Raw genomic sequence first — 12,769 nt, forward strand, 5'->3', positions numbered from 1 at the left:
AAAGGAACCGAGGGTTCCTTTTACAGCCTGTTCTCCTGTTCTAACTTGTTCGTCTGGATCAATGTAGAAACAGCAGCAATTTGCTCTTCATAATTCCTCTCCAGGAATAAAAAGGGCTAGGATGTTCCTGGAATGCCTCCCCACTACAAATCAGAAGGTGTACCTCCTGTGATCACTGAACTTTGCTCATTCCACGGGGGTGAAGATTAGATGAGATAATGCATGTGAAATGCTGAAGGAGAACTTGACACACGATAAGCTCGATACATAAACAATGTTCGATACATAAACAATGTTTGTAATTACAACAACAGCAACAACACAGTGAAAAAAACCCCACACTCCCCTGTCCTAAAAAAGACTGTCTCCTGATGCTTATCAACTTCCTTGGAACAGGGAAGATTGAAACGTAAGGTAATTGTTCCACAGCCCAGCCCAGAGATAGGGTTTGCTAACTTCTGGTTTGCTCATAACTAGCCACCTGCTAGTTATGACACCTATGAAGACCTTGCCACGGTCCCATGAGTACTCATACCCCGCTAGTCCGTCCAATTCTCATCAGTGACAAGGATCAGAGAGTCTGAATCAATGAGAACAGAAATGCAAAATACCTTAAAGAAATTCCAAAGGCCCTGGCACCAATCCTGTGGAGAGGTTTTGCCAGAAAAGTCAGACGCCCCACGGGGCAAATTAGGCACAGAATCTGAAGACCCTAATGAAAAGGTCCCCATCATCGACCAGACCCCAGAAATATCCCTCATCTTTAAATTTTTGGCTACAAATAAATTCTTCCAAAGGCACACCTAGCAATCTTTTGTTTGGCTCTGCTGTTTGGACATGCATAGTTATGTTTTCCTTGCAGGCACAAAACCATTTTTCAAAAACTTCATGAAAATATGAATATTTTCATGATTTGGGGATAAGCAGATTTTACTATAATTTACACCCGAATTTTCTAATTCATTTTGGGGCACACACATGATCTGCAAACGTTCACTTTCCCAATGACACACCAGAGTATGTTAACTACGCAGGACATTTTTTTTTTTCAAATGTGGCAAAATAAATACTTTCTGGAAAGAGCTTCATCTGCAACAGTCATGAGACTTTGTGACAAAAAAAAATAGCCATAAAATTTCTAATTTTTATTTTGTATTAGGCCTACTCAACCCATAAAATACTAGGATGTGTCACAATTTTTGTAGGTTTCTAAACCATGGTTTTGGAAGCACCCGGGGCATTAGTGTGATGCCTATTTAATGTGTAAAAGACCAGGCCACTGGACAATTCTCATACTTTCTAAACCGTCCTTTCCAAAATGCAAAATGAGGCCCATAACTTTGGAGAAAGATAAATCATGTTCTACACCTTGCTAAATATTTGGTTGATTTCACGTGACCTAGGTTTTCTTGGCAACTGTCTATTACCATGAACGTGTCCGTTCTCTACAATTCAGAGCAATAAGTGCAACTTGTAAAAGTCAAGGTTTTTCTTTTTATTTAATACATTCTAATCAAATAGTAACAGCAGTAAATAAACACTTTGAAAAAAACAGGCAGGTATCCCCCTATATCCGGAAGAGAATTAAGTCAAAATATTCTACATGGTAGAAGGGAGACAACCGTTGATGTCCATGGTTAGACAATTCAAGGACAACTTGAAAATTTCTACAGCCATTTCCAAAAAGTCAATGGCAACAGGTGGGGGACACAGCTACTTGAAAGGATCAAACGTCCGTATCTACATAGTTTTGTTTTCAGGGATTGAGTTGCACCTGTAGAGCACGACATTCTTGTCTTTAGCCTTAAAGGAAAAGACCAAGTCTTTTCCATGTGCACCAGTTTGAAATAGTTCTGAGATAAGGCTCCCTTAAAACAGATTATACTACAGTACTCATTCACATGAGAGAGTTCATACATGTAGTAAGAAGTCAAATACAGGATTTCATGGTCATTTTTTTGGTTGATTCGGTTAATTGCATAAAATGAAGGATAAATACTCACAAGCATATCTGTTTAACAAAACTCCTAGGTACATCAAGAATGCAAAAAGAGAAAATGGCCTAACGGAGACTCTGACCACCGGGCATCTAAAACTGAAGCTAAGCCTGTGTCAGCCGGGGTTCCTTCCACTGCTTTCGTCCTCCTGCATCCCCTTCTCTCCTTGCTACTGGGGCGTGGACCTTTGACCTACCAGAGAGGAACCTCAGAAAGGTGAGGTCTTCTGAGAAACCATTCCTTTCAGCCTTTACTCGGGACATTGGATTCTAATGGAAAAGGATTAACGGGTGGGTCTTGGTCAGCCTTTAGGAAGGTCAGCATCACTCCCGTGAAAATCTCTGGGGGAACTTTAAATGCCTAGCTACCTCGGCACCCATTTAAATTAGATGCACTTCAGCTGTTTTGAGAATCCCGAGGAGTTATCCAGAGCACTCACTCAAGTTTTGGTTCTCTTTGACATAGCTGCATTCGGAGAGACTCTAGATGAGGCAAGGTTAGAAAGACAGAAACACTTATACCTGGAATTTATACTCTTCCAAGTAATCTTTTAGTCTCGTTGGTAAAGGCAGTCCCCAGATGGTACCGGTACATTTGTTAATGGTGAGTCTACAGAGATGTTGGAGCGGCCGCACGGCTGTGTAGAGCGGTTTGGTCAGGTAAAGGTGGACGGTGCCGTTCCGGGGGGCTTCCGGGCCCGTCCGCTTATCCTTGCACATCTGAACATAGTAGTCGATCAGATGAACCACACTGTCAAATTGTTTAAGCTTGGACTTGACACATATGATAGAGTCCAATCTGAATTTCCCATCTTGGTATTCAATTCGCAGATTAGTTGGTCCAGCTGATGTCTTAACAGATATTGTTAGTAGGTAGTCTGAATGCGAGCTATCTCTAATCAAGAAAGTTCCTTCGGGTGCCTCTTTTAATTTCTCTTTGGCTTCATTAACAGTCATACTTCCCCAGTACCAACCTGGGGGTTTTGTTCGAAAAGAAAAAGGAGAGAGGGTGAAATAGTTATTATAAGGAATTTTTTAAAAATAGGGTCAATACTTGGCAACAGTTTCTCTAGCTCTAAGTAGAAATGGGTGAGGGAAAGTCTCCCAGAGACTAACACTTGTGGGAGAAATTTAATGAAAGGTGGGTCCATTTTACCTTAGGAACCCACACTGAGAGTCTGTTTTCGGTTTTTAAAAAGTTAGCTTTCTGTAGCTGTTCTTTACATTCTCTGAACATTTTTCTCCTCATGAAACAAAACATTTGCAATGATGACAAAGCAGGATGCTTCTAGCACTATTCAAGTGAAATCAAAGTAACTTAGAACTAAATCAGAAGTCAGAAATAAAAGCCATGCCCTTACAAAAGTGGAAGGCCCGACTCCAGTAATTCCGACAGGGTAAAAACTGAAAGAACTTTTTGGAAGGTTGGTGTCCACCGCCCCCTCTCCCCGTATCTGTTCTGGGCTGCATCTCTGTTCAAAGCCCCTGGAAAGCCCTGCTATTTACGTCTTTTCAAAGTGCAGACCCCGTTCGACAGCTTCTGCTTGTTGCTTTGATTAAAACTGCCTTACCAGGCATTGAGAAATGAGGGAAACCCCGACTGATAATTAGTACTTCAAGTTTACAATCTGCAACTCTTTCTCGGACTTTGCCCTAATCCAAATCACAACCGTCGGTCTCCCCAGCATTCTCGATTTGATCTGCCTGCGCCACCCCGGGGTCCACCCCGCTTTCAACAGGGACTTCGAGACTCTCTGCGTAATAAGTCTGACGGTGTGCTCCCCACCCCCGCCCCCAGAAAACTGCTCAGATACTCGCAATCCCCCGGGCCCCCCCGCTGAGGGAAAGCCAGTGGTCGCACTCAAAGACCGGAACTGCAGGTGACTTTCCCCTCTTCCCAGGGCCACCAAAACTTCAACTTTGCCCCAAACGGAAGCTTTGAGGATCCAGATTTTGAAAGCTTGCGTGGTTTGCCAGATTTTTTTCTTTCAGACCCGAGCGAGCCCCGCAAAGCGCAGGACTGCCTCGAAACCAGCAACTCCCTGGGCGAGCGGCCCCTGAAGGCCGCGCTCTGCGCAGGGGCTCCGCCGGCCGCTTTCCTCCCGGCTCTACCGCAGCCGCCTGCACGGCAATCCGTCGGTCCTTGGAACTTGGCCGCCAAGATCCCGGGCAGCCGCGGCAGCTCGGCTCGGGAGCCGGATGCAGCTGGAGCGGCGGGCAGCGCAGCGCCCACTCGCCGCCCTAGTTCCCCGCGGAAAGGGAGGCGCCTGGCACTTTCTCCCGCCAGGGTTCAAGCCCGTGCACCGACCCCGGAGCGGTCGCGGCAAACAAAGGTTCCACAGCCCTATGAGGCTATTTCCAAGAAGCCCTTCTCGCGGTCTGCCCTCCCCTAGGCCTCCGAGTCCCTCGAGAACCACTTTTCTTTCGCATTCCCCAGGAACCGGGGCCGTGCGTGCATCCTCTCCGCGGATCCCCTGCCCGGAGGCGGGAACGGGAACCGAGGGGCCCTAGTTCCATCCCATTTCTTTGCCCCTATCGCGGCCCCGCTTCCTAGCCGCGCTCCCCGCCAGCAAAACCTGCAACCGCGTCTTTGGGGAAGCACCCCTCTCACACGCGTGGAGGCTGATCGGCTCCCTACCTGTTTGACTGAGCTCCCGTAGGGCCTTCGCCAAACGCGCCGCCTCGGGGGACGGCTCCTCCGCGGATCCCGCGGTCCCCCACTGGCTCTGCGTCCCTTCCGCGCCATTCCCGGAGGGCTCGAGGCACCGCAGGGTCATGGGAAAGGGATCACCGTGGCAAAGACAGGTGGCCACCCGCGATGGGGTCAGAGGGGGCAAGCGTCCTTCTTGAAAGTCAGTGTCTGCGGGGTATCCGAAATGGTGGAGGGGGAGGAGATGGGGTGCTTGGGGTTCTTCCTCCCCAGGTCCCAGTGGACGGATGGCAAAGTCCCCCGCAGGCGCGGTCACCCAGAGTTTGCCTGCAAAAAGAAAGTATGGGGTTGGGTCAGTCCAAATTGGACCCCTGTGGCTGGGGTGTGGGTGGGGAAATAGAGACGTGGAAAATCCCGGGGACTCCTCCGCGTCTATGCTCCTGCACCATTTAACCCCAAGCATCCAGGGACTGCCCCGGCCCAGCTGTAGAGAAAGGACAGAAAGCAGGGATCCAAGACGCAGGAGTGCGGAGGGAGAAGGGGTAGGGAGGGACAGGATGAGGGTGGGGAACAGGGTGTCTTCCCGCCCAGGGCTACTGGCCGAAATAGCAGACTAGCAGAGCAGAGTCACCTGTGGATAAGGTGGTAAATACGCCCTAGTCAAAGACAAGCAGAAAAATTGTAAAGGAAAGAACAGGAGACATCCCCAAATTTGCACTCCTGTATCTCACACTCTGCACAGCCCAGGGGCTCCGGGACGAAGCACCCTGAGCCGCCAACCCGCGGCGCCAAGGTGCGGAAGCTGCCGCACCCTCGCCCGGAGGCTGCCTCGCTCCCCTTCCACCAGCTTCCCAGCGCCCGCGTGGAGCGGAGGTGGGGGGCGCCGCCGCGCGCAGTGGCGGCCGCTCTCGGGGCCGGGCGGCAGCGGCTGCTATTGCTGCCGCCGCCGCGGGCGCTGTCGAGGAATCGACCCAAGCGCTCAGCCCTCGCGGGGGCTCGGAGCTGCAACCCCGGCCGGGGCAGAACAGGCGGCAGGGAGCGCCGCTGGACGTGTAAGACCACGATCGCCGAGCCCTTACCTCGGCCTCGGCCGCCGCCTCCACACTAGGCAGCCTCCCCAGCGGACATGGGGCGGGAGACCCGGGAGGGGCCCGGGAGAGGAGGGGTGTCTGCCCGAGTTTCCCCTGTTGACTTTTAATTTGGGAACGAGATGCCTGGGGATGCGCTCTGCGGCAGCCAGAGTTCTCTGCGCAGAGAGCAAACAAAAGCGCCGGGGACCATCGCCTGGAACCCCCGGGCTCCGAAATCCCCCACCCTGGGCAGCTGCTGGCTTTCCCTCCGGCGGCGACCAAGGGGGTGGGAAGAAGAGAGGGAGGAGGAAGGAGCTAGGGCGGGAGGCAGGCGGGTGGGGAGGAGCGGCAGATCTGGTTATTAGGAGGATTATTAATTTGGATGGCAGTTTGGAGCTGGGGAGGAAACTCCGGAGACTTCCCGACGCCTAGAAGGAGCCTAAGAAAGCAGGCAGTAGCGCCCGGCCGCGGGACAGAGCCGCGGCTCCGACTGCGTCCCCGGAGGTTTGGAACTGCGGAAGCCCAGGCCGCCAGGCGCTCGCGGCCGCGCCCCGGTGCCCTCCCCGGCGACCCTCCTTGGGGAAGAGCCTTCGGGCTCCCCGGACCAATACCTGCCGCCAGCCCCCGGCCGAGCTCCTCCGGCACCCCGGCTGCGGGCGCAGGGGATCCTGAGGCGGTGCGTGCGGGGCTCCGGGGCGCACTGTCCGCGGCCCGCGCAGCGCCGGTAGCGGCGGGCGCGGAGGCTCATGCTTCAGGGGAAACCCAAGGCCCGCGAGCCGCTGTGGAGGCGGCGAGACATGGCAAGAGTTAAACGTCTGTCCTCGGAACGGGGTGTGCGCGCGACTTCCCAGCCCCGCGCGCCTCCCTCGCTCCCCGCCTCCCTCCCGGGTCCGCGCTCCTCGTGCGCCCCGCCCGGCGGCTGCGGAGGCCGCTTTCCAGGAACTTTCCAGGAATCCACCTCACGTGACCGCGGCCCCCGCTTCTGCTTTAAAGAGGCTCCGGCACTAATGCGCAAGCTGCAGGGGAGGCGAGCTCAGAGCGCTCGGTGCGGGGCGGAGCGGCGTAGCCGCCTGAGAGTCCGTCCGCCTCCACCGCACAGCTTCCAGTGCTCGCAGGCGCACAGGAGAAGCGCCCCTGCCACCGCCGTCCCCGCTTCGGCGTCCGGAGCCTGCACGCCCGCCCCCCCACGTGCCAGCTGTCCGCGGGGGTCTGAGGACCCAGACCTCCACGGCCCCCCGCGAGGCTCTGCCTCTCCCACCCTCTCCGCGCCTTCTCGACGCGCCCCTCCCGGCTGCACATTTTGTGAGGGCGGGGGGGCGGTGGTTCCTGACAACGGCCCCTCTTGCTTTACAGCACAGTCATGGAGTTGGAGAGGCCCCTTTCCAGGCACCCGCGCTCCCGGGGGAGCGGCCCGGAGGCGGCGCCCTTGCCCAGGTCCTAGAAGGCAGCGAGCGGCTGGAAAGCGGCGCCTCCTTAAGCAGCTCTAGCGGCTCCCAGTCTCCTCCCCCAGGCGCTGCCACTCGCCGTCTCCCGCACCAGCCGCGCCGGGCTCCTCCCACTCTCCTGCTCCTGCTTCTCCGCGCCGCTCCACCGTCTCCTTCCGGCTGGCCGCGCTGCTCACCTGCACTGGCTGCTGAGGGGGGCGCCTTTACCTGCGCGCCCCGGGGGTGCTGGGCGGCCCGCTTCTGCCGTCCCGAGACCTCTTGCCTCGGCGATTTCCCGCCGGCCTGGCGCCCAGGGGCTGGGAATTCGTAAAGATCCCGTCACTTCCCTGCGCGGAGACCCTCACCTCCTCCCACCCGGTGGGAAGCCGCCTGGCCTCAGTTGGAACTCAGCGCCTTGCCGGCATGCCCTTCTCAAAATGTGACCTACTTTAAATGTGACCTACTTTTTGAAAACCATTAACACTCAAGGGAAAACCGGATCCAAAATTTCGATAACCATTTTTCTTTGAAATACTATTCTATTGCATCAGCGCTCAAAAGCTTGAAAGGTCAATGGCCACTTTGAGTTGTAGCAGGGGCTATGGGGAAGTTGGGCGAGGAAGGGGGAGGAGCCGTGGGGGAGGCGCGGCTCACAAACTGTGCCTGGTGCCCCCCCTGCTGGCCCTAGGAGGGAACGTAAACCAGCTCCCTGCTTTCCGGGGCCGGAAGTCAGGGAGAAATTTTCTCAAGAATTTTCCAGCTTTTGAGTAAATAACTAGGCAAATGGTAGGTAGGTGAGCCAAGAACTGAGGGGGCATGTCTCAGCTAACGAAGGGCTTTGTCGACGATAGAATCATGTGCATGGAATCATGTTTTGTTCTTTTAGAGCCTTCCACGTGGAGGGCAGAGCTAATTCAACCCCAGTTTAAACTCCCTATATAGTAGCTGAATGATTCTGCCCAGGTCATTTTAACTGTCTTTGGACCCTCGGCCTTTTCTATAAAATTAAGGGACCTGAATCCAGTCCTGGCTCAGGGACTGGGATGAATGAATGAACAGATCAGATTCCATGTAGGGTTTGTGTATAGTCTGTGGCCCCCCGAATCTTTAAGAACTACTAGCCATCTACTAGGGTTCACTGTATTCTAAATTATACCATATGGCTTCTGTTCCTTTCTAGAGAATCCCAGATGAAGGATGTACATTTTATAAAGATAAATTTCTACTTAATTGTCAGTTGAAATGAATCTGCCAGCAACCCTCCTTAATGGGCTCTCCTGTTGCCTCCTAACCTGCATTATTCCCTCTTTTGCACACACTGTTCCCTCTTCCTGGGACGCCCTTCCCCAGATTGGGTGTGTGGGCAGCTCTCATCATTTAGGCCCCGGCTCAAAGTCACCTCGACAGACAGTCATCGTCCACAAAAATTACAGTGAGCACAATGCCAGCTGTAGGGGCACCAAACTTTGTAGCAAAGTAAGATTTCAACTTTTGTTTCTGAAATGTCTCCAGCCATGCCCAGCATTTTGTTGGCCTTTTTAATCCCTGATAAACACATAGGGGAGCCTCTTAGGAAAATATTTATGGGATCATGTTAAGTGAGAAAAAGTAGAATATGAAATTGTATCTATGCTATGATTACAACTTTATACAATTATGTATGCCTGTGGGCAAAAGCAGAAGGAAATGTGGAGAAATGAAAGCAGCTGTTTTTAGGGTGGCAGGATATGGGTGAATTTTAAAATTTAGATTTCCTAATGCTTTTCCAGTATTTTTTTTTTTAAGATTTTATTTATTTGACAAAGAGCACAAGCAGGGGGAGCGGGAGAGAGAGAAATAGGCTCCCTGCTGAGCAGGGAGCCAGATGTGGGGCTCCATCTCAGGACTCTGGGTTCATGACCTGAGCCAAAGGCCCCGACTTCACCGACTGAGCCACCCAGATGCCCCCTTTTCCAGTATTTCTGATACAGTTACCATTTTCCAAAACTACATATGGATCAGTGTCTTCAGTGACTCAAAGGGAGCAGAGTATAGTTTGTAGAGCTTAGGACCCCAATCCTGATAGCTCTCTCTCCTGAGCTCCCAGACCTGCCACTCAGCATTGCCTTCCAGGTATCTAATAGACATCCCCAGTCTAACATGTCCCAAACTGAGACCTGATGATTTCTTAAAACAACCCCCCTTTAAGACAAAAAAGCAATTCCTCCTTCATTTCCCCCCATCTCTGAAAAATGTCATTTCTAGACTTCAGTTGCACTGGCTAAAAGCCTTCAAGTCATCCTTGACTGCTCTTTTTCCCACAGCCCACATCCCACGTGTTGGCCAATCCTTCAACTCTGATGTCACAATGAACCCAGAACTGAAGCCCTTGCCACATTTCCAGCATACACTGGCCCAAGCCTGGCTTACCAGTCTCAGCCCAGCTGGCGGCTACAGCCTCTTGCTGGCACCCTTGTCCCTCCCTTGTCAGTCTTCCTGACAGAGCGGTGAGAATAATCCTGTTTAAACCAAGCCATGGCATATGCGTCCTCTGCTCCAATCCAAATGGCTACATCACCCCAGAGTGAATAACAAAATCCGAGTAGCCACTCACAACATCCTACAAGATCTGGTTCCATTTACCTCCCTGATCTCGTCCCCTCCTGCTCTGTTCCTTAATCGTTGCTTAAGACACAGTGGACTCCTTGCTGTTCCCAAGACCGACTGCCCTTGCTCTTTCCTCGAAGCCTTCTGTGCTGCCTCCCTGACCCAGCATGCTCTTCCTTCAGACAACCGCATGGTTTGCTCCCTCACTTCCTCAGACCTCTATTCAGGGCCACCTTAGTAAGACCTTGCCTGCCCACCCGATTCAGAATCGACCTGCCGCCTCCACACGCCTTTCTCTCTCTTCGCTGTTCCAATTTTCTCCTTAATGCTGATCACTATCTAACCTAGCTTATATCTTATTTACTGGTCTGGTTTCCTGTCTTTCTCCTGCACTAGACTGTGAGTTTCATGAGGACAAGTATTTGGATTTGCACTGTTCCCAGCTATGGCTCAGCACCTCGAACAGTCCCCAGCATGTGGCAACCATTCCGCTGGATGTGACCGCTGGATGAGCCAGTGGCTGGGTGGACAGTGCTTTAGCAGGTGGCTTTCAAGGTGCACTGCCCAGGCATGGGTCTTCACTCTGCCACCACTTGCTACATGAGTGAACTTGGGCAAATCAATCCGCATTTTATGGAGATAATACTGGAACTTAACGGGGCACCTGGGTGGTTCAGTCATTAAGCATCTGCTTTCAGCTCAAGTCATGATCCCAGGGTCCTGGGATCGAGTCGTCACCACCGCATCGGGCTCCCTGCTCCACGGGGGACCTGCTTCTCCTTCTCCCACTCCCCCTGCTTGTGTTCCCTCTCTCGCTGTCTCTCTGTCAAAAAAAATAAAATCTTAAAAAAAAAATACTAAAACTTACCTTATAGGGCTGTGGTGACAATAGAATATGATCACTATACCTCGTTATCTGTAGCTCTGTAAATCTCTATCTCATCTCTGTTCTGTTCAGTGGGGCAGATGCCTGGCTGCAGTGGGGAACCATCATTCTACTTGAAGAGGAAAGGGAAGGTGATTTTCACAAAGCTGGAGAGTTCCTTCTGTTGTCCGCATTGGGGAATTGCCGAGGCTAGAACATCTCTGCGTGCCAACCTCAGACTGGCTGTCCTTGGTGTGCAATGCAGATGTTCTGGTACGGGAGTTGGCAAGCACTCTACAATGAGCTTTTGCCGAGCTGCAGAGAGTTTTTTAGTTCTTGTCTTAGGAGTGGGGGAGCTACAGGATGATCATTGCCACCATCTCTTCCTTTTAAACTTGGTCAGGTCACCGTCACCACCACAACCACCACCACATATCCCCCACCCTCACAAATCCCTGCGGTTCTGGAACCCATGCCTCTAGAGAGCAGGGGACACAGGTTAGTCAACAGAAGTATCTCATTCCCCTGGACATGGGGTTTCTTTCCAGAATCACAGCCTAAGCAGGTTATTTTCTTAGGATTTGATATAAGTGCTGCAAGAGGAATGATCCCTCCCCTTCTGAGATGATGGGGAGTAATGACCACGGAAGCCAACTTTTCTGCCACGTGGGAGCCCATCAAAGAATGGAAGCAACAGAGAGGACAGCAGGGCTCGGGTTTGAGGGAGAGGAAGAGATTCCTGAGTACTTGACTCCAATATGCCTGGGGCAGCCCCACCCTTGGCCTTCTCAGATACCGGAGCTAATGAGTTAATTTTTCCCTACCTTGTGTGATTTGGGTTGCTGTAACTTGTAATCAAAGATGTTCTTGTGGGGTGTGGTGAGTTGGACGGGGAGGAATCCATGGTAGGGAATGGGAAGAGAATTGAGAAGAAGAAGAGAGCCGTCTTCTACGTGATGAACATCTCTTACTTCTCTTCTGGTGCTTCTCAGTACCAATTCCCTTTTACAATGTCCTGCTTGCTCGAGCCCCATAAGGGAGGACGTTCCCTGGTGTCCTGGCTGGCTTCAGTGCTCTGGGTCAGGGACTGCAAGAAGGAAAAGCCAGGAAGATGGCTTTCCCCTAGACTTCTAGGACCCAGGAGCTTGGGAGATGGCCATGCCCTTCATCTTTCTATGCACAGAAGTTGAGGGGAATCATATTCTAGGATAGTAGCTTTTAGTATAAGGTCAGAGATCTCTCAGAAATTCTAGTAAATTCTAGTAAAATCTATGGACCAGAGTGGGTCATATTTGATCCCTCAGGCTGTTAGGGTTGGTATGCCAAGATTCTTTTTTTAAATGAATCAAATTAAAATTCTGGGGATTTCACCCCCAAAGTGATCCAGATTTGAGGGAGATCCATTCCCTCAAGGCAGTGATCAGCTGAAGCGGGGTCATGGCTGCCCCTATTAAAGGCTCATTCATTAAAGGCCCTCCTGTTTCCCACAGTCCTCACCATTCCCTGTTGTCTTCCCAACACTGAACATTACTTGTCATCTGTCATCACCTTTGCACTGTTGTCTCTCTTATGGTGAAGAACTATTTCTCGGGACCCAAGTCTCTACCCGAAGCAGGGAAATAAAAGATCCAAAAGACTGGGTATTTCAAGACCAATTGGAGAGACCTTATTTCTCCATGAAAGTGAAACACACTCCAGTGTGTCTAATAAGCCAAGGGTGGCCAAGTTGTCATACCTGACCCATTTCATTCTTCTATATCCCTACATGGCCCAGGCATTTGCATACAGGCTCCATCCAAGACTTTCTCTGCAGAAAAGTGTTCTGGAAGCACAGATTCAGGAGATCAATGGACAATCTGAAGGCTGACTGTGAATCCCGAGGGTCCTCTTGACCTCAGGTGAGAACCCTGTCCTAAGGGTGATGGCCTCCATGGATATCCTGCTCCGGAGAGAAAAGTCTGCCTTCCTCATGGTAGGGATTCTCTTTATTGCAACTGGTCTATATAGTCAGAAGATCATCAATTATGGGACATCTGGGTGGCTCAGTCGGTTAAGCATCTGCCTTCAGCTCGGGTCATGGTCTTGGGGTCCTGGGATCGAGTTCCACGTTGGGGTCCCTGCTCAGCGGAGAGCCTGCTTCTCCTTCTCCCTCTGCTGCTCCACCTGCTTATGTGCTCA

The 12,769-nt window shown here is 51.8% G+C and overlaps 1 protein-coding gene across 2 annotated transcripts; it reads right to left on the minus strand.

Moving 5' to 3' along the window:
* Positions 1-1,131: 1,131 nt before the first annotated feature.
* Positions 1,132-6,952, minus strand: SOCS2 (suppressor of cytokine signaling 2). 2 transcript variants are annotated; one of them, XM_080811693.1, is made up of 3 exons: positions 6,328-6,952; positions 4,635-4,973; positions 1,132-2,970 (listed from the first exon to the last, which is right to left on the minus strand). In XM_080811693.1, the coding sequence occupies exons 2-3, from the start codon at positions 4,771-4,773 to the stop codon at positions 2,513-2,515; spliced, it is 597 nt and encodes a 198-aa protein (XP_080667819.1). In that variant the 5' UTR covers positions 4,774-4,973; positions 6,328-6,952; the 3' UTR covers positions 1,132-2,512. The 2 variants fall into 2 exon arrangements, with proteins under 2 accessions (XP_080667819.1, XP_080667820.1); XM_080811694.1 differs by lacking the exon at positions 6,328-6,952 and adding an exon at positions 5,726-5,989.
* Positions 6,953-12,769: the final 5,817 nt, after the last annotated feature.

Source organism: Martes martes (genome assembly GCF_963455335.1).
Source record: "Martes martes genome assembly, chromosome: 8".
Lineage (NCBI taxonomy): Eukaryota > Metazoa > Chordata > Mammalia > Carnivora > Mustelidae > Martes > Martes martes.